Source organism: Pipistrellus hanaki, assembly GCF_964339955.1.
Source record: "Pipistrellus hanaki genome assembly, chromosome: 10".
NCBI lineage: Eukaryota > Metazoa > Chordata > Mammalia > Chiroptera > Vespertilionidae > Pipistrellus > Pipistrellus hanaki.
The window spans coordinates 21,217,272-21,240,283 of NC_140512.1; the positions used below are offsets into that span (position 1 = coordinate 21,217,272).

The 23,012-nt window shown below is 33.4% G+C and overlaps 1 protein-coding gene across 1 annotated transcript in view; it reads right to left on the reverse strand.

Moving 5' to 3' along the window:
* Window positions 1-218: 218 nt before the first annotated feature.
* LOC311629340 (cadherin-related family member 4-like) overlaps window positions 219-23,012 on the reverse strand; it is a gene marked incomplete at its 5' end in the record, with an annotated part of 87,452 nt that continues 64,658 nt past the window's right edge. Inside the window, 7 exons of the mRNA XM_084897307.1 lie at window positions 219-436; window positions 1,512-1,548; window positions 4,368-4,431; window positions 5,098-5,190; window positions 6,066-6,196; window positions 18,068-18,321; window positions 18,500-18,641. Coding sequence (XP_084753433.1) covers window positions 375-436; window positions 1,512-1,548; window positions 4,368-4,431; window positions 5,098-5,190; window positions 6,066-6,196; window positions 18,068-18,321; window positions 18,500-18,641 — 783 coding nt within the window. The 3' untranslated portion in view covers window positions 219-374. The remainder of the gene's footprint in view (window positions 437-1,511; window positions 1,549-4,367; window positions 4,432-5,097; window positions 5,191-6,065; window positions 6,197-18,067; window positions 18,322-18,499; window positions 18,642-23,012) is intronic.

Genomic DNA, 23,012 nt, shown 5'->3' on the forward strand with positions numbered 1-23,012 from the left:
CATGATTTCACATGAATTATATTTATTTTTAAATGTCTTAATTTGATGTTAATTATTGAAATACGATCTGAACACAATTAGAATCCTCAATTTATTTTTCTGTTGGTGATCAGTCTATCATTGTAAAATTTTAAACTAAAAACAAACATTTCTACAGCAAGTAAACCTTTGCATAATTGCAACAGAAGTCAGACCTATGAAGATATGTGACAGGTTACACAAAATTATCCACTTATTTTGAAATAATAGGTACAGTTTTATTGTTAGAAGCTGTATTTGTAAAAGACCTTTTCAAATATAGCAAGTGATGTGAAGATGTGGTGACCTTTATTCTGGTAAAAGTCAAATGTCTTCCACCAGAGTCACTTTTTTTCTTAATTGCTCAACATCTCGACTTCACCTGTCTGACTGTTGAATAAATATTGCATTCCTGTCACTGAAGAAAAAGAAACAAATACTTGTTAAAATATTTATACAAACTTGAATGACTGTTAACTATTGAAGTTATAATTTGATCAATAAAAGTTAATAGAATGAGAAATATTTTATAATGGTAGTACTTGGAAGAGGTAACTTTTATCATTAATCATTGATTCAGCAGGTGTATATATATACATAAAAATTTTTTGATTGATTGTGGTTTTCTGATTCTGGTGAAAAAATAAAAGATTATTGGTAGAAATAAAACAGAAAGATTGTGCGAAAAGAATCCACTCAATGAAGTCCTTTGCAATAGAATAAAGGCATGACATACCATGACAGACTAGTGAGCTATAGAAGTGGTGTTATGCCAGAATTAATGTCATATATTTGGGGTTGTATATGTCTGAGGATAGTGAAGATCATGATTGTTTCTTAGCTAAGGATTTTGGAATTTTGGCAGTATGAAGTTGGTCCCCCATCTCTGTTTCCTTATAGGTTAAAATTGAAAACCATCTTTCTTGATGGTTTCATGACAATTGCATATTAAGATTTTTTCTTGCACTACAGGCCTAATAGGTTGCCCATATTTTATGTTGTTTACATAGTAGCAGTAAAGGCAGTATTTGAAATTGTTGAAGAAAATGCAGGATAGAAACAGTGAGGCCAATTAGGAGCATTAAACATAGCCTTGACAGGCAAAAAGTGATTAATTAAGGCTATTTAAGTAGCAATGGAGATTAATGGGCGATAACAGTGGCATTTGAATCTACTTGGGATGGGGTTTGTGAATTTTCAGAATACAGGTTTTTTAAAAAAGTGTCTCAAACATTTAGGAATCATTGTGATTAAGAAAAAAATAAGTAATGAATTTTTGAATAGCAGAATAATTTATTATTACAATGCACTTGTTCTTTAAACAAAAATAAGCATTTGTAATTTCCTTAATTTATGCATAGCTTGCATAATTAAAACCTGACACTGCATTAATTAATCACTCCATAATTCTTTCCATCAGTATTGTGAAACCTTTTCCAGGCTTTTAGAACACTTTTAAACATCGGAACATTGTAATTGTCTTTTGTTCTTACCAGGATCAATTGCACGTCCATCATAAACTCTTGATGGCTGAAAGAAAATAATTTACAATTATTATTCTGTTCTAAATGTATATTTCTACATGTAGTTGTTGACCTTATCAAAGACCTTGTAATTCCTAATAGGATTACTATTTTTCAATTCACCCTCACTCTACCAGAATCATTTTATATAAGAAATTTGATAACGGATTAAAATATTATCTTGTTAATCCTATTATTCATGTACTAAGTAAATATTTTTATAGCATACTGAAAGCTTCCTTATGGTTTCATAGCAATTTACTTGTTGATACTAAAGCTTTACTTAGGCATATCCGAGACACTGGTCAATATTATACTTTGTGCCATGGCAGCAAGAAAGCACATGAAATGGTACCTTTCTATCAACTCCTGAACAATGTGTTTAGAGAAATCAGAATTAGGCCATACTCCCCTCAATACTGGGTCATTTGAGACATGGATAAAGGACCATCTCAATTGAATGATGGAAAACAATGCCTGTTTGGAATGAATGAGTAAATATTTGGAGGCAAGGAATTACATATAGCCAGGCTAGGTAATTCTTTTAAAGTTGTTATAAAGAACAGAAATAGAGTGGTTGCTAAAGAGAAAAAAAAATGGGGTCAAGGGAGTCACTTTGAAAAGCAGAATATTATAAGTATGTCAGGCAATGTGATGATCTAGGAGAGAGAGGGAGAGGATTTTCCCCATGAGAATATCAGAGAGATAGTTACTCGAAGCATAACTAAAAGGATACTGTTAGATAGGAGCAGGACTTGGGAAGGTCAGGCTGTATGGTACTAATGCAGGCAGGTTTGTGGAGTTGGTTCTAGGAGTCTGAGAGAATTTTAAAATCTAATTATCTTGTTTTATGAATTGTGATGAGGTATCACAGCTCAGAAGAGTTGAACATATTGGAGATTTGAGAAAGCAGGAAACTTTGAAATGGTCATCACTGAAAATGGTAAAGTGAATTTATTAGGGACATGCGACAGGTGAAGATATATAGAGCTACATTAAAGCATAGTCATAATCTGAAGTAAGATCAGAATGCACAGTTGTGTAATTTTCAACAGAATCATACTGTTGCTTAAGTGCAGTCATAGGGCAGCTCACAGTTGGATTAAGAGTGAAGGACAAGTGTTGGGAGCCATCAGAGTTGAGACAAGCAACTCTGTCTTAAGAAAATACAATTCCATCTTAGAATTAAGTTCCTTCTAGCAGAGTTATGTGGTGCCCTGTGGGTTTGGCCAGAAGCTAAAGATTAACCTGCCGCTTAGCACATCTTGCTCCGGAGGATCTCTGCAACTCCCCTTCCTCATCCTCCCCCATAGCTAGCCCGGCCTTGGAATGTTACACCTTGGAATGTTACACCGCCCTGGCAGTTAGCCAATCCTGTGTTGCCAGGTACCTTACCACCTTGTCACTCAGTGCCTAAACCAATTATACACTGTCAAAGACCCCGCTGCGTAGACAACCCTGGCCCCCTATGTTCCTGCCATTCCAAAAATAAAGTTTGAGGCTTGATCAGAACTTTGTCTTGCCTCCATTTCTCCGTGCCTCTGTCCCTTCTTTTCATCCTCCACAGGTCCTCCCTCTCCCCACGTTGCTGTGCCCCGCGGGTCGAGGCAGACAAGAGTAAGGCAAGAGAAGTTAGAAGAACTGATCAGATGTGATATTGGTGGATCATTTTGTGAAAATATGACATGAAAAAATGGCAAGAAAAGTGGTAGGAATAATCCCTGCGAGCCAGAAATAAATGTCATTGATGAAATTGAAGGTAATAATGATAATAATCCCTATTAAAACTAGTGAAGGGCAGCAATTTGTGAAGCAGGAAGGAAACATAATAAAAGAGGAAGAAACGAGGAACAAGTCACATTGCATCTCTAGGCTCGCAGATATTGGGATATGTTTGGAAAAATAACTTCCGTAGTAGTGTTCTTTAACAAAAAATATTACTAGTGCAAGGAGGTGAAAGGAAGAGCATGGAGGAAGAGACTGACACATATGTATTATAGTATAGTGCCATATATGCTCTGATGGAATATATGTAGGTTCCTATAGTTGCATCTAACTTTGAACTACATTGTGGATTGGAGAGGGTGGCAGTGAGGATATGAGCTCAATTCCTAAGTATTAAAAAGACAAAGAAGGGAAAGCTGGTCCTTGTAGACAGAAAACTTGTGAAAAGGGTTGGAGTTTATTTCAAGACTGTGCAACCTCTTTTCATTGTTCTCCATCTATAAAAATACAAATTTTCTTCATGTGAATACCAGTGGTAATTCTATTTCAAAGTTTCCTCTCACTGGTCCACCTCTTAAGGACCTTGATGTTCTTGGAATTTCTATGGGGATATGCATATTAACATAAATTAATATGCTACCATACATTATTCTCTACGATATTTTACTTGTATATTTTCCCAACTGGAATATGGGCCTTGACAAGTGCAGACCATCTGTGTTTTTTTTTACTTCTTTAATTTTTTTTTTGGGGGGGGCATGACTTGAAAATATCTTACCTATTCAAAAACATTGAGCCAAATATAGCTTTATGTAAAAATTAGTTCTGAAGTTCAATAAAATGTTGTGCTTTGATTTTAATATTTTAACTCAATGATATCACTGACATCTCAATGCCAACCACTTAAAGTTGAAAGTTAGCTCTTTTACCCTCAATTTTCATTTTCACTTTCAACTGATATACATAAACCCTCTCATTTGTCTTTATGCATTATAATTCATTATAGTAATTTATTTTCAAGTGCTTTTCTTTGTCTGTGTTATGAAAAATAAAAGAATAAGTATTGTAATACCTATGAAATGATTTCCCCTTTGTCCTTACCTGATGATTTCCAGGCAGCAAGTTTGGCTTTGTGCTTGGTTTTGGGTCACTATTCAAAAAATTGCTATAGCCAGGAAATAATGAAAATAACTGTTTATGTCTCTAATACAAAAATATTTAGTGCATATAAATAATAAATATTCAATAATTTAATTTTGTAAGTAGGTAAACAAGCACTAAATAATGCTATACTTAAACAGACTTTAAATTGGCCCCTGACATCATCTGTCTGATAATAAATCATAATCATGTTATTAATAGTACAAAGGGAATTATTTGTATTATATTAATTTTAGATAATACTTTTTCTAGATAGAGATCATGGATCTTGAAGCTGTTCTAAGATAAAAATTTATAAATTTCATCTTAAATTCTTGAAAACAATTGTATTTATCCTCATTCTTATGGTATTTATGCCTTTTCATTGTGAAAAAACAAAAAATAGGAATATCATTATGCAGTTGGCAATAGAATATCAGTAGTAGATCTTAATGCTCATCTGTAAATATGATTTTGCTCTGTGCTGGAATAGAATTACATGGTTAATAAATATTGTTGAATGAATATAGGAATACTTAAAATTATTTGATAAATAACTTAGGGAAGAAATTAAACCTTTTAAATGCCAATCAACATTTTATGGCTCTAAACTTGAAATTTAGTGAAGTGCTAAGGATCTCAATCTTAAAGCTTAAAATTTTGTTCTGTAAAGCATCAAGGCGATTTCTACCTTGGTACCTGCCCAGGCTCCTTGGTAGTAAGATTTGGTAGTCTCTGCTGATGTTTGTGACATTGGGGGAAAAATCTTGAACAGGAAGGAGCACTATAGATAAAGGAATAAGAAAAATAATAAATATAAATTTTAAAAAAAGAAACTTTATTTTTCATTAAAATTAATTCCCTGCTATTAATAATATAGCATTAAGTGTCCTTGTTAACGAACACCACAGACACAGATAAATAATAAAACTTAAGCTAAACAAAATGCTAATTGATATTTCTTTTGTATATGAAACTGAATATATCTTTAAACCATTTCAATAAAATTTCCATAAGAAAAGATCGGATCTTTAAGTACTCAAGATATTTCATATGACTCTGCTATTTTTATTCAGGAAAACAAAACAAAACAAAACAAAAAAACTATGAGTATCATAAATGACTTTGGGTTACGTGGGGAGATGGTTCTAGTTGAACACATACTGTGTGGTGGAATTTTATATGATTCCTACATGCTCCTCTCAGCAATAACACATCAGATATCCCTTTCCATGGCATATAGTTTCAGATCAGAAATTGGTTATAGAGAACAGCAGGATATGGGTTCAGCACAGACTTTTAAACCCACTTATTACATTTTCTTAGTTTACTATATTTTTCAGATAAATGTTCTTTGTTTTGTTTTTTAGCTTGAACCATTTGATTACTTGCTTAGGGATAGAGCATTATTAGCTTTATAACCAGAAGATTGTGGTTAACATTCTGTTATCCAAACCTAAAAAGCTATGCTGTTATCTATCACTCAGCTTTGTTGTGATTATCAGCAAGTATAACACCAGTAAAGCATAAAAGTAATAAATGATTAATGCATTTTTCCTAATCTCTTTATCCCCCACCATCATGGCCTTTTGAAGGCATTCTTGATGAACTTTATGAACAATGAATGAATTCAAATAGAAGCAGTAATTCAAATCTTACTCTTTGAAGAGGCACCATGCAAGAGCATAGAGACACATCACAAAAAGAACTCCTGTTAGAGTTAACACTGCAGAGATCCAGTTATCAGGGCTCCAATAATATGAAATCTTTATTAAGACAGAAGTTGTAATCTGATAAATAGAACAAGTATTTGTTAAATATTAATAACAGTGCTGTTAACAAAATTATGAACAGTTTAGACTGAATAAAGTGTTTTACACATTTGACTTTGCTTCTTTTTATATTATTTATATCAGATTATTATCCGACTCTTATCTGAAACATTAAAAAAACAGACACAGAAAATTACAAGACATAATAATTTAACACCTCTTTCTGCCACCAAAGTAAATGTCTTTCTTTAGAAGTAAATGTCTTTGTTCATAATACTGTTTCTGGCCAGAATCCCCTTTCCTGTCATGGAGAACTCTAGGTGAACACTTTGTCCCCTTATGGTGCTTTTTGCAAGAGTCCTGACTTCTTGATAGAAATTACCACGTCTCCTTGTTCATTTCTACTGTAATATCTAGTGCAATCTACCTCAAGTATTTCCTCTAATTCTTATTCTTCTATTGGGGAAAAACTTCTGTTAAACAAAGATCACTAGTTGCTCATCTATAGAGATATGGATTTTTTGTAGTTCTTGCCATAGAGATGTCAGTGAGTGTTGGCTAAATGACAGACTATTATTTTGAAAATGGGTTGTTGCCCTTTGAGTTCCTTATTATGAAAGCACAAAAGGTTTTTGTTTTTTTTGTTTTTTTTCCTCTCAGATAAATTCTCATCTAAAATTACCATTTAAAAAGCAAGGAATAAAATTTAGTGTAGTTCAATTTCTTTGACTAACTAACGTTGTATTCCAGCAGATGGCAGCATAGGATAGAATACATTTTGTGAACATGAATTCATTAGGTATACCATTTTTTAAGGCAACATAAAACATGGAGCTAGTTTCACGGAAATGAAAAAGGGAGGAAATAAACCTTTGCAAATAAAGATCAATCAATACTGGTGGTAGAAGAAATAGCACTCTGTATAATTCAGTGACTGGAATACTGATTACTTTGTTGAATATTGGTAGTTGTTGAGATTAAGTATTATATGACTAAGCATTCTATTTTACACTACAGCAACCTGGGCATGTCTGGGCAAAGAAAGATCAGAACATCTACGTTCCAGCAGTGTTAGTTGAAATACTGCAGTCTTGTTTTCTTAAATAAATAATACACTTTATTTCCAAATGATAAACAGACCAAAAGGATAACAATTTGGTCATATCATTTAATCATCTTGTATCTAATGCCATTCACGTCATTAAAGTAATATATCTCCATTAAATACATTTGGCAAGAAAGCCACTACTCATAAAAAAAAACCACAATAATAATAATTAAAAAAAAAAGACTCCAGCCTAACACTATTAAGTTAACTAGCAAGCTTCCTTTTTCTTTCTTTCCTTCTTTTCCTTTTTCTTTCTTTCTCTCAACAAATATTTTTAAACACCTGCTATATCCATATATATATATATATGTGTGTGTGTGTATATATATGTATATATATACATACACACACACACACACACACACACACACACACACACACACACACACACACATATATATATATATATATATATATATATATATATATACCAAAATAACTTTATAAAGGAAATTTAAAACTGAAAAGGGTATGAGTAACAATTATTCAACAGCCACTATGTGCTTTTTAGCTGTATTATATCAGTTTCACCTAATGCAATCTGAAAAGAAAGGTGTTCACTGCTTCCAATGTAAAAGGAGGACTGAGGCCCAGGAAGTTCCTTCCTATGTCACCTAAAGTTCCACAGTTACTAAGGGGCAGAACTGGTCTTCATGTCCAGATTTGTGTGCTTTTAAAGACTATGTTCTTTCTAATAGACCATGCTACCTGCTGAGCAAATGAGGATAATGTGAGAATTTCAGGGGGAAAGTTAATTCCTATATCACATTAGTGACATAATTTTTTATGAGAATTCAACTTTATAGATCCAATTCAAGGTGTTTAAAAATTGTTTAGAGATAAGAGGAAAGAATCATCCTTATTTCTTGCACTTGGTTTGCCTGACAAACAAGGTGGATGTCTCAGTTCCTTCATCCCTTTTCCCCCTCCTTTCTCATGCACATACACCAAAAATATCTAAAGCTTTTATTTAAAAACACTAGAGGCCCAATGCACAAAATTCATGCAAGCGTAGGCCCTCACAGCTCTGGCTGCCTCCCTGCCCCCTCCACCCACTGGTCTTTCTGGAAGGTCATTCTGCTGGCTGGTCTAATTAGCATATTAGCTCTTTATTATATAGGATAGTGCAGTGGTCGGCAAACCTCGGTTTGTGAGCCTCGGTTTGCCGCTCTATTGACTAATGAATTTGCCAACCACTGGGATAGTGCATCTGTTTATATTTTATTATTTTTTTTTAATATTTCAAAATTTAAGACAAGTCAGACTATTACTTTTCTTTAGGAATTATGTTTAAAAAAAATTTTTTTATACAGGAATTAAATATAATATTACTGACTTGTTATTTAAATAGCATGTTTATTACAAGAGCTTTCATTTATCCTGTTTCATTTGATCCTGGCAACATCCTTTGCAATATACACACAGTTATTTTATTCTTTTTAGTAATCCATGTACAATACACAGAGTAAATATTTAAATATGTATTATTTGCAAGCTTTGGCTCTCTCAAGTACATATTCTTTCAATTGTTGATTCAAAACAATTTAAAAAAAAAAAAAATTTGGGCATTAGCATTAGATACTCCAAAGCTCACTACATTATCATTGGATAGTTTAGTTGTTTATAAAATTTTGGGAATCCCCAAAAGATAAAAACCATGAAGGCAAGGACATTTACTCTTGCCTTACTTCTTGCAATACTGACCCAACTGGTCTTCTCTTTCCCATTCTATCCTCCCCTCTGCTGGTATACTTTTGTCCTAAAACTATTAATTTCTACTCCCCAGGGATCTAAATTGCTTTTGTATCATCTAAAACAAAGTCCAGATTCCATATTATTGATGCTAGACCTGTTTCAATCTATGGAACATCTACCTTTCTGGGCTGGCCTCTGGCTGACCCTCCTCAAAGGTTCTAGACACTCTTGGCTTTAATTCTTTCAAGACCATGTATTCTTAAACCTATATTCCTTAATTTCCACTATTTCTAAAGGACTTTGCTTCTTGTTTTAGCTATCAAAGGTCTATATAAAATTCAAATATCTCTTCTTGGAACTTCTCATATTCTCCAAGCCGTAATTTTTGACATTGTCTCTACTACCATACATTTTACTCTTCCTTTTAGAACTTGTCATAATGATCTATAATTTGACTTATTGAAATCTATATGCTTTTTCTTGCTTATAAGTAATTGCATGATATAAATAAACCTTGCCAGTTTCTTCACTTTATTTCACTCTTTTCTCTAACTCACCACATTCGTCCTCAACCATTTCTCTACCTTTTTTGCCAGTCTTCTTGGTTCTACTACTTACTAAGTCTGTGACTTTGGGAAAGTTATTTAAACTCTTGGAATATCAGTTTTCTTTGTACCATAAAAAAAGAAAGTAGTTAAAACTTTGATTTTGAATAAATCATTTTTATTTAATTGGTGTGACAGTTTAACTTGATAGATTTGTAAATATAAATTTCATGATTAGCAAGGAATTTTTAAACATATGGATGTAATTATCTTTTCATTAGGAAATTTATGAAAATTTGATGTAATTATTATATCCTAAAATTCCTAGAAATCATTTTAGCTCATGTATATATTATTGTGTAATATATTCTCTTTTTTAAAATTTATTTTCATTGTTGAAAGTATTACAGTGTTGCTGAAACCGGTTTGGCTCAGTGGATAGAGCGTTGGTCTGTGGACTGAAAGGTCCAGGGTTCGATTCTGGTCAAGGGCATGTACCTTGGTTGCAGGCACATCCCCAAATGGGGGGTGTGCAAGAGGCAGCTGATGGATGATTTTCTCTCATCAATATTTCTAACTATCTCTCTCCCTTCCTCTCTGTAAAAAATCAATAAAATATATTTTAAAAATAATAAAATAAAAGCACCAAATTTAAAAAAAAAAAAAAAAAGTATTGCTGCATCGTCTTTTTCCCCTCTACTCCATTGACCCCCTCCCCCCTGTTCTGGCCCCCTCCACAGGCGTTCACACACTACTGTCTGTGTCCATGAGTTAAAATATTCTCTTTTTATATTTACATTTTAATTATGGGTTGAAACCTTTTTATTGCTTACTGGCTTGCCTAAGCAGAACCCATGAAGATACTTTTATAGTTGAACAGTTGAGCAGTTACTTCTCTCTGGAATGAACATGAGGAGTGATATAATGAATGGCTCAAGATTGACAGGACACTGGACTATGTATGTCACCAGATATTTATCTCACCATTAGGTAAATCACCAGTGAAAACAAAAGAATCTCCCATCTGTTATTTGGTCACGTACTAAGCTTCTTACAGCTGTTTGCAGTTAATTTGGTTTGATTTCTAGCCTTAATTACTTAACTTGTTATATCTTAGAGAAAAGACAATAATAACATTCTTCCCTGTCATAAAATCTTTTATCATTGGGTATTAGGGTCACAGCAGTTGTGCAAGGTTATAACCCAGCAGAGTACAATTTCTATATTTCTGCTGACTGTCAGAATATTTTAATTAACTCTTATTGAGGAAGAATTTTTAAAAGTTTGCCAATAAGAAATTCTGATTCAAGTTTATGTAATAGTTGCTTTTCATGCTGTCTCAAATTCTTCATCAAATATAGACCAGATTTTTATAGAAAATAAAAATTTTAGTAGTAAAATATTGAAATTTAAGTGAAAATACTGATGTTCCTCTTTTACCAAAGATATACTATAAAAATTAATATTATCAACTACATTTAAAATATTATTATTATAAAAAAACAAGAAAAGTTTTGTTTTCCTTAGTGGGAACTACAAATAAGTAGGGCATAGAAGAGGAAAAATAATTTTCTCTCTGTTCTTCTAGGTTCTTAACTGAGAACCTTTCCCTCCCCCTCACATACCCTGCCTCCTAGTAAAAGACAGATTAACAGGAAAACAAACAGAATTTTAATAATATATATATAGCTCTTTGAAATGGTCCAAGCTACCAGCTTAAATGTCTTCTCCAGATAAGACAAAAGAAGATGTTGAGGGTGGGAGAGCCAGTTATGATAGGCAATCAGGAAAAACACAATAAACAAGAATTAGGTTGTTATGCAGATTTAGGTCCTTGACTGTTCTATAAATTTCTAGAGATTGGGTCATCCTCTTTCTGGTACAGAAAGGGAGACACCAAGATGTCCACATAAATGTCTCTTACAAAAGGATCATTTTTATTCCAATTTCAGAACTTTGCCTGTCTCTGCTGTTTCTTAAAAATAATCATCTGAAAATGACCCTTAGGTCAAATAGGTAGATCTTGTAAGGGCAAATTCTGCTCCCCTTCAAGGAGTTTGCAAACCATGTCAGTCATGACATATGCCTAATGTTTTCAACCAAACTGTTTCTGTGTTTTTAGTTAATTGATAAACATTTATAAATTATAAATAATATAATGCTACTACTTATTAATCACTTCCTATGTTCTGAGCACTGCACTAGGAGAGGCTTATGAAATACATTTTAATAATCTTTGTTGACACATTAGAAACTGAGGTGTGGATGTGGTGAATATCTCAGCCCACGCTCAAGGTTACTGAGTGGAAGACCCAGGATTCAAACCTATATCTGTTTTATTCCCCATGCCACTCTCTTTCTATTGTGTGTGAAGATTGCCTATGGTCTATATAAAAATAGTTTTGACAGATCTATGTGAAATTATATCAATAGCATTTCTTTCATTTTAAATTTACATTTGAAAACTTTACTTTCTTTGCATTAGAAGGCCTGGTCATACTATGTGAATGAATGTGTATGGGGAGGACTTATTTGGGGTTATTGGTATTGTAAATACATTTGTGTTTGGTGCCCTTTGTGTTATGTTTTGACAAGTTGTATTGTGTGCCTTTAAGTCAATGTAGGAGAGAGAGAGCTACATAACCAGACACTCTGAGAAGAGCAAACATGGAGAGACAAAGAAACAGCACCGATATGAAAGAAAAGCAGGAATCACCGGAAAAGGAAGTAAATAACATGGAGGCAAGCAATATGTCAGAGAAAAAGGTAGAAAAAAAAATACCCAAGAAGAGCAACAACTGGGAAAAACAACTGAAAAAAATAGTAGGAGAGCCTAAGGGAATCTTGAGATAACAGAAAACAAAATAGCATTCACATAATAGGAGTGCCAGAAGAAGAGTGTGTGGACCTTTGGGAAGTGTCTGTATTTATGAGTAAGGGATAGCTATATTCCACAGGACTGTTGGGGACTGGTGGACCAGGCTACCCTGGCCAGGCAGCTTCTACTACTGCTGAAATTTCTCCCAGAGCAGTCAGCTCTGACACAGAGACCATGCTATCTTGAGGAGGGCAATTGGGGGGCAACCAAGCAGCAGGGGGGCAGTTTGGGATGATCTGGCTGGCACACAGAGTCAATGAGGGGCAATCAGGCTGGCATGGGGAGCAGTTAGGGGTGATCAGGAAGGCAGGCAGGTGAGCAATTAGGAGCCAGTGGTCCAGCATTGTGAGAAGGTTGTTTGACTCCTGGAGATCGGGCCTGCACCAGCAGGCAGACATTCCCCGAGAGGTCCCAGATTGGAGGGGTTGCAGGCTGGCCTGAGTGGACCCTCCCACTCCATGCATGAATTTCGTGCACCAGGCCTCTAATGATCAACATAATTTGATGAACAAGAATAGATCCAGAGATAAATGGCAGGGGAGGGGGGTTAGAGAGCAACCAAAGGACTTATATGCATTCCTATTAGCATAAACAATGGACACAGTCATTGAGACTGTGGGGGCTTGTCTGGAATGGGAATTCTGGGGGTGGTCAAGTGGGGAAAAAGGAGACATATGTAAAACTTTAGACAATAAATAAATAATCTGATGGCAATGTACTTAAAAGTGCAGATATATGAAATATGTGACAGAAAATTAGTAAATAAAATCATGAAGCTGAGTATTGTTTTATGCTTGTACTTTTAACAAGCCTTTTTAAAAAAAAGTTTGATTTACTGTTCTTGTATAAGGAAACTCATATGTATCAGACAATTATGTATATTTTAAACTGCAGTATATCCCACAACTTTTAGTACCTCCATGTTGAAATTTCAGCATACATGACCAAACAGAATCTTGTCTATTTACTAAGGGAGGGGATTGTTTATTTATGAGTTTTATTTACTAAAGCATATAGCCTTCAGTCAACAGACTAATATAAATAATTTTATTTTATATGCATAATCCTTGGACACAGACAATAGGATGGTGGAGGCTTGGAGTGGGGGCAGGCTTTAAGGGTTCAATGGGAGAAAAAAGGGGACATATGTAATACTTTCAACAATAAAGATTTTTAATATAAGAATTTTTAATTTTGTAAGATACTATTTTTCTTAAAAAGAAACCTAGCTCTTCTGTTAAGTAGCTCAGGAAGACGTAGAATACAGAATAGCCTAATTTGCTTAAGAAGTGTTAGGCAGAATTATGCCATGCTGGATTTTCTTAACTTTACTATGCCTTTTTAAATATAGTCGACCTTTGCACAACATGGGAGTTAGGGGTACTGACTCCTACCCTGTGCAGTTGAAAATCCATCTATAACTTTTGCCTTCCCCAAAACTTACCTACCTACAACTACCCTACTGTTGACTAGAAGCCTTGCTAATAACACAAATAGGAGATCAGTAAATATTTTGTATGTTACATGTATATATACCGTATTATAGTAAAATAAGCTAGAGAAAAGAAAATGTTATTAAGAAAGTCATAAGGAAGAGAAAATACTTTGGTTGCATTTATTTGAGTATCCATTTATCAGTGGACCTGCACAGTTCAAACCTGAACTATAGGGTCAACTGTAGTTCTTTCCATAAGCCTTTTGTTACTCTTTACTCTGTGTTTGCTTTCTATTGGGAGTTAGATCAACAAAAGATCAAGAAATTAATGAACTTAAAATATGAGTCTCACTATTTATTCACAGAGCTAGTTTCCTTCTAGGGTATATAAACATAACACATAAAATACATGGAAATAAATGCCCAAACAATTGTATACACTGAGTGGCCCAAACTCCTGGTTGAGGGTACAATTTGCATATTAGCCTTTTGTTATATAGGATATACACTGAGTGGCCAGATTAATATGCATCCAGAGAACATAATAATCTGGCCACTCAGTGTATATGTAGATTCATATGAAGAGAAAGTGCAAGTGGATTTCATGGATACTCTGACCTATTAAAATGTGTGGCTACAGTGCTATATTATTCTTTGAAATGAGGGGTGAGAAAATAAAGTAAATGCTCTTTCACTTTATTGGTGGCTAAACTTTTGCTTATCATATATAAGTTTTTGCTAATCTCTCTTAAATCTCTTTTTCACCCACTTGAAATTTATTCTACCTTTCCAAGTCTGTTAAAGAATAAAGTAGGCAGGTTCAGTAGTGAGCTGGTGAACAAATTCTAATAAACAAAAAATAAAAATGAATAAAAAATCCTTTAGCATTTACCAATTTTCATAGTATTAATATTTCCACCTTGGTTGAATTCAAACTACTACAGGTTTAACAACCGGCCTTCAAAACATCTGAATATTTAACACAGACTTTCCTTAGCTTAAATTATCCAGCTCCAGCAAACCACTGTTCTAAATGTTCAGCTGAACACTAAGTTCCATGCATATATGATTGCAAATTATTTTGTGACATATATGCTAGTAAATGCTTGCCCTTTGATGAGTCAAATTCAGCCTTGAGAATGTAATATGCCTCTGCAATGAGCATAACAGTGTAGAAAATATGGTTAAGATATAACCCCTTGTCTCTCAGCATATGTTTCTAAGCAGCCATAGGATCCTTAAAATTAGTCTCTGAAGTTGAGATTAAGTAAGTGAAAGACACTAAACAATTCAAATTTTGTCATTCTATACATCTAATGCCTCATTTCTATTTTTCATTGATGGATTAAAAACCTTTAAATTATACTAATACTCATCATCAAACATGGATGGGTGACCAGGATGAATCAATGGAAAGATTAGACAGTTATTTATAGAGACTTTCTCCTTTGAACTCTTTTATCTGTGCACTGTTTATGTTGAAATCAGAGTAAAAAAATAGTTATAAATTAGTATGATTTAAGGTTTCTATTATCTTCTATATTTTTAAAATGGATATTAATTCTGAGCCTTTTATTATGGACTCAATTTGCTGAATGCAGATAGTTTCAGGAATTTTGATTCATAATTCTTTAGGGATTTCATTTGCAGGAAATGGTGTCTAGCCAGTTACCTCATTGTCTCTTTAGCCAATCTTCACTTAAACTGGAGGAGTTCAGTTCAGTTCAGTTCATGAAACATGACCATTTCTTCTCTACCTGACCTCAGAGGGATCTCTGAATAGGCAGGTAGGGGTTCAGAGGCAAAGGTTAATTTGGAGACAATTTACAACCATTCTGTTTTAGTCTAGGGCTGATTTATTATTAGCTTCTTTGACTAAGTCATTATACATTAAAGATAAAGATTTTTTTCTATTTTCCTTTCTAAGCCTCAAGATATTAGTTTACTTATGGTAATAGTATATATAAAAGCATGCCAAGTGTATTTAAGAAATATATTATGTAAAATATTCTCTATAATTATTTTTGTGGCTTCTATTACTTTGTTTACTTCATAATATAAATATACTTTGCTCATGAAAATATTTTTTACTAATTCAGAAGCAATAATAAACCTTCACTTTTAGTCAGGATTTCTTAACCTGGGATCAGGGATGGATTTTACAAGCCCTTTAATGTTGAATATAAAAGTGTATGCACATATACATGTGTACATTGTTCTGGAGAGAGAGAGAGACCAAAACTTTCATCAGATTCTGCAACAGTTCATAAATCCCTCTTCCCCCAATTAAGAAATATCACATACCTTTTATATTACATATGGCATTGGTTCTTTTACTTATCAAGTACCATATTTGGCATTGTAAAGTATGCACAGGTCTTTATTGAATGCCTTCACTAGATTACAATTTATGGGATGCCCTATATATTTTTTTCAATGTGAAAAAAAATCTACATTTATAGTAAAATTCATGCTGATGATGTCTCCTGTAATATTTATTATATGATTGAGTTTATTTGTAATAACTGAGTATTTTATCCACAGGCCATATTTTTTTTTTATAACTCATAGACACACATTGTGAGTAATCTGGCTTTAAAAATATTCTGTGTTTTAATGGGGTTTTAAGTTATATTTAGAAGCAGAAAAATCCTTGCAGTAGATTCTAACCACTTAAAAATATTTTTAAGTTTTTATATCTCATTCAATATTCTAAATGAAAAGATCTGCCTAATAATGAAATGGCTAATCCTAAAATAAATTAACTGTCCTCACAATATATTATAATACACAAATTTTAGACATAATAAGTAATGAATTTTATGTTTGCATAAACTTCAAATCTAGCACTTCATCTCCACATAATCTACTACTGCCTTATTTTAGGGTGCCTAATTCTTTTTTCTGAATTAAATGATTGTTAGAAATAATTCCAAGCCCCAGAGACAATATAAATTTCATTCTGCCAGGCACTTGTGAACATTACCAGTCCTATATCATTTTAGTCCAATTTATTGTTATTTTTGCACCCAGAGTATTCAAATTGTACTATGATGATTTTGTATAGCTAGTGTAATACTTCTTGAATCTGAAGTCAAGCAATGGGGGGAATTTTCTATAACTTATTTAACAAATAGCTATTTTAATTGAAATATATTTCATTGGGTTACCTTGGTTTTTTGGAGAACATCATACAATGTTAGTGAGGGCCTGGATATGAGTACCTACTTGACTGTTTAAACACCACCTATTTGAAATCAAACAGCATATTCCACATAATACAGTCCTATCTCATCATTGATTCTCCCTTTATTCCCATATTCACAATTTATAAGGCATCGCGAGTCGTTCTTTTATGATGCAAAATTGTTACAATTGCCTATCTTCAGTAATCATCCAAAATCTCATCTTTACATTCAAGATGTTCCATGCACACATATTTTATATACAAAATCTCATTTTTACATTCAAGGTGTTCCATGCACACATATTTTACATATCTACCACGAGCTTCATTTTTCCTGACATAAGTCTAACCTCCAGCTTTACTGTCTGCTCAGCATTTAACAGAATATATTATACTCTTCCCAGGGATAATTCTATGCCTTCTTTCTGCAAAGCTTGACTTCTCTTTACATAAAAATATCTGTGTTTAAAGAACTACATTATTATTTTTCTCCTCTATTTACAGAGAACTCACTGCCTGTCTCAACACAAATTTACCTTATTTTAAACCTCAAGGTGAAATAACAGATGCACTACCATTTGGAACTATCTAATATTTTTTTAAATTGTTTTAAGTATATATCCTGTCTTTCAGTGAGACTGTAAGTTTTTCAGGGAAACAAACTTGTCCAATATTTTTGTAAGCCTTAGATGGTGCTATATGCATAACAAAAGCTACATGAGTATTCATTTAAATGAAGAAGTACACTATGAAGAGAACTAACCTAATTACTAGGAATCTAAGTTAAATACTAACAAAAGAGTCTCTAAAAATGATTAACAATGATATATTTACCTTGACTCAGAATTAATGACTAACAGCTACAATATGTTCTCCTTATCCTGGTGATGGAAATTCTAATGTAGTATTAAACCAACTGTTTCACTCATCTCTTTCATTGCCAAAATATAAGGATAACTCCTGTGAGAGTTCCCAAATACCTTCTATGTTTATGACTAATTCAAACTACTTTAGAATTATATTTCATCACTAAGTACTTACTGTAGTTGTAGTTGTTTCAGTGGAAGAAGCTGGCTGTGTTGTGGTCCAGGGAAACACATGAACTATGACTGTTGTAGTGGCTGACAGCTGACTAGCTTTATTCCCACCTAATTCATCAGTAACTTCAATAAGTAGCTGGAAAGTCAGAGGGTCCTGAATCCCTTGAAATGCATCATACTGGGAATTTTGAGTGATGGTCAGAGAAGGAGGATCAACGCCTAGTCTCCAAAGTGTGAATTGATTGTTTGTATTTCCTGAGAATGATGAGGTAATAAAATATAAATAAAACAACATCATATATTGTATTTTCTATTGTCTTAAATTCTTATTTAAAAATAAGTTTTATGATACGTTTTTTTTACCATTATAAAATATCTCACATGGTTATCTTTTAAATAGCATAAAAGTGACTTACTTGAAATCATGTCTTACCTCTTACAATTGAATAGCTCAGCTGTTGCTGTGGAGAATCTTTGTCTGAACAGTTGAGCTGAAGAAAAGGAGTCCTGGTGCTGGAATAAATCTGAGTTTCCAAATGTGGTGGATTGCAAACAGGAGGCTCATCATTCATATTCTATAACACAAGATTAGTAGCTAGTTTTAGATTCTGTCTTTAAATTATTATCCTATCTATTCAGTTGTTTAAATTTTATTACTCATTGTTTTCACCTTCACAATATTGTTCAAACATACTTCTATAATGAGTGTTAATTATTTTTACATTTAAAGGTTATATTTTAGTGTTTCATCATATAAACTTCGTTGTTTGGGGTTATCTAGAAGTATAGTTCATGTTCCATTGTTAATTTTATGAATGTGGAATTAATTTTTAACAAATGTTTATTTTCTACATAATATTGCTGAGACATATGTAGACAATCATGAAATTATTTGATTTTAAAATTAGATTGAAAAATAAATGTTAGCCGGGACCTGTTTGGCTCAATGGATAGAGCTTCGGCTTGGGGACTGAAGGGTCCCGGGTTCGATTCCAGTCAAGCGCATGTACCTTGGTTGCAGGCATATCCCCAGTAGGGGTTGTGCAAGAGGCAGCTGATCGATGACTCTCTCTCATTGATGTTTCTAACTCTCTATCTCTCTCCCTTCCTCTCTGAACAAAATCAATAAAATATATTTTAAAAAAAAAGAAGAAAAAAAAATGTTATATACACTAAACATTTCCCTTAAATCTAGAATATATGTCATCAAATCTCCTCTTGAAAAATTCCTCACAAAAAAAGTACTCTTTACTAATTTTACTGTTGGATAGTTTTACGTGTAAGTGTAGGGAGTGGTTATAGGGTTAAGCCTCAGATTGACCTGTTAGCAAAGTTGCACACAAGTCCCAGCTTAGAGGGCACAGTCCTCTAAGCATAATTAAGCTTGATCTTGTGACTGCTCCCTAGATCTTTCCTGGGTAGCTAGTGGGCTGTGGTAAGGGCAGCAAGTGCTGCCAAAACAAGTGAAACTTATAACAACATTGTAAACTACCTTGTTTGTCCCAGACTATAAATAAAGCATCAGCTTCGCAGTCTGGATCTGTCCTGTGGCCTCAGCCAGGCACAAAAGATCCACCTACACCCAGCTTATTCTCTTGTCTGTCTTTTTCTTCATCCTTCACCACCCTCCCTCAAGCTCCCCAATCCCTTTGGCTGTGCTGATGTGGCACAGTAAGATTCAGGGCAGGACTGCAGCATGTGGGAGCAAAGAATTTTCAGGAACCACCAGAGGCTCGCTTTGATGACAGGACTGGTGCCCAGCCTTGGTCTGACAACCCCACTCACCTGCTCCACCATCCTGCCATGGCCAATGCTGCCATGTTCCACACCTCATAGCAACCAGTTGTTCAGTTGTTCTGCCGTTTGGTCTATTTGCATATTAGGGAGAATATATATATATATATATATATATATATATATATATATATATATATATATATATATTTGCAAAGCCCATGGACACAGATAATAGTTTGATGAAGGCTTGGGATGGGTGGCTGTGGGGTGGATGGGGGTCAATGAGGGAAAACGGGGGACATCTATAATACTTACAACAATAAAAAGAAGTTAACCTAATACTGAAATTTATATAAATGGTTACATTTAGTACTTATTAAACTTTAGTATGCTTTCATGAGGCTTTTAAAGAATAAGAGCATGACCGATTTTATAAGACTAAAATCTCTAACAGTACATTATTTTTTTTAAAAGAAAAACAAATAAATAAATAACTGCTTTCATTATAGTTATAGAGAATACCCTATTAATGCTTATTTAATTAACTCATCCCCTAACATTTGGTTATTTTCCTTGTATCCATAGAGTGATTTTTCTTTTCTTAATTATTAAATAATTTTAATTATGTCTTCATAAATTTAAACTGTACCAGCAATGATGGCACTATATTACATATACATATGTACATATGCATATATATATATATATATATATATATATATATGCATATATACCATTTCCCCGAAAATAAGACAGTGTCTTATATTAATTTTTTTTCTCCCAAAGTAGCACTAGGTCTTATTTTTAGGGGATGTCTTATCTTTCCATGCGCTAGGTCTTATTTTCGGAGGATGTCTTATTTTCGGGGAAACATGGTATATATGTTGTTTTCATCAGAGTACACAGAACTCCACTCAGTAATTCCTAGTATTGTCATGTGCAATAAAATGTTAATAAAATTTTATATTATCCTTAAGATCCACATTAATGAAAGGATGATTAAATTCCTTTCATTATATTCCTTAACCTAACATGGAGTAAACAGAGAGAGTCCTTCAGGAAAACATATTACCTGGACTAAGTGGTTTGTGCAGTAAGACCACTCAGTTATGCTGTAGATACTTTCATGCAAACTATACATAGTACCACCACTGCAGGTAGAGTTTGAATTCATGCAAACATGATTAAAATTATTTAATAATTAAGAAAATAAAAAGCACTATATGGCTATAAGGATAAGAATCAAATGTTCAGGGCATGAGTTAATTAACTGAGTTGAAACTACTCATGAAGTTTCTTGTATTTTCCTTTAAAAAAGGAATAATCTATTTGAGCCAGGATGGTGTAGCTCAGTGGTTGAGCATTGACTTATGAACAGGAGGTCATGGTTCAATTCTCGGTCAGGGCACATGCCTAGGTTTCAGGCTCGATTCCCCAATCAGGGGTGTGCAGGAGGCAACCAATCAATGACTCTCTCTCATCATTGATATTTCTATCTCTTTCACCTTCTCCCTTCCTCTTTGGAAGAAAAAAAAAGTAATCATGTCATAACTTTAATGAAGAATTAAACCTAAAAAGAATAAAGCATCACTAAAAATGTTAGGGTATAAGGACAAACAGTTTTCAGAAAGTAACTGTCTAAAAACTCTTTCTGTGAACAAGGTAGCTTCCAGGTTCAAATCTTGACCTTATTTTCCAGAGCTGCAATTTTCAAAAATCTTTTTAACATCTTCGTTATATTTTTGAACTCAGAGAACATGTTGGAAGGAAGAATCCTTCTTTCTCCAACATTGCTATGACCAGCTTTTAAGCTAGTCTTAACACTGAGCACAAGGAGAACCTGCCAAGCTTGAATCATCAGCTTCTATTTCTGGGGCGCTGTTCTTATGGAGTGGCATTTAATATATTATGACAATCTTGCATATCAGAATTAATTTTGGCAAAAGACCATCATTATCCTGATTCACTGACTCTCCAATTGCAGGATAACACAACACATTCACTTCTCTAAATGTTCCCAATTAAAATATTAAAGTATAACTCTTGGATTATGGAAACTTGCTCAATATATACAATGTCTATAGAAGAGGAAAAATAAGTTTTAGATGTTTATATATTTTAAAAGTGTAGAATTGTTAAACTACTAAACTGTTAGTAGATAAAAAGTTTTTCACTAAGGAAAAAGGGGTAGTTATGTTTCACCTTTTTCAACTTGCAACACAAAAACCTAAATAATAAGACAAACTAACATAATTCATAACACTATTGCTCATACTGTAGAATTTATTACATATGCTTATTGACTAAATTTCAATAAATAAGGATAAACATCCAGTTTATCTAGAAAGTTTTTTCAAACCTGTTCCTAACAAAAGGATAAAATAAAATTATCTTTAAATAATAAGGAAATTTTATTTTCAATTTCTTATTCCTTAATTAATAAACTTATTATCAATATAGATATTATAATTTTAATATTTATTATTTTTTATACTCTAGAGATAGGATAGCTTTTATTTAAGTATAGAACATGGATCAATTCTTAAAATATAAAGAAATATAAACACTTGGGTGATTTGGGCAGCTATAAACCATTTCCTTAATATATGTTGCTATTAAATAAAAATTTTAAATGGAAGAAGACACATCGAGACTGGTAGAAAGGGCAGAGGTGTGAGATAGCTGGCCCCAAGTCCACAGAGTGAAGCTAAAGTTCTGGAAGCCTGTCTCAGTTGTGGGGAATTCCCATTGAGAAGCATGGGGTCTAAACGCCAAGCTGGTCTCCCCAGCCCAGTGCACCAAAGCACTAGACCACTTTCTTACACCATACTCAAGGAAAACTCAACATGTGTCAAAAACTTAAAGGCTAGACTTCCCCAAATCATAGAAGAAAACAGGCAGTAAAATATACATTTCTTGTAGCAATATTTTTTCTGAGATGTCTCCTCAGGAAAGGGAAGCAAAGAAAAAATAAGCAAATGGGACTACATCAACTGAAAAGGTTTTTCTTAGCAAAGCAAATCATCAATAAAATAAAAATTAATTAAGTAAATTTTCTAGTCACCATGCTATGCAAACATGGATACTATACACTGATTCTGATTATGCACAACAGAGTAGTACGTCTACACTAATAAAAGAGAAATATATAAATTGACCATACCTCTGTGACAACTACCAGCCAATCAGGAGCGAGTATGCAAATTAAC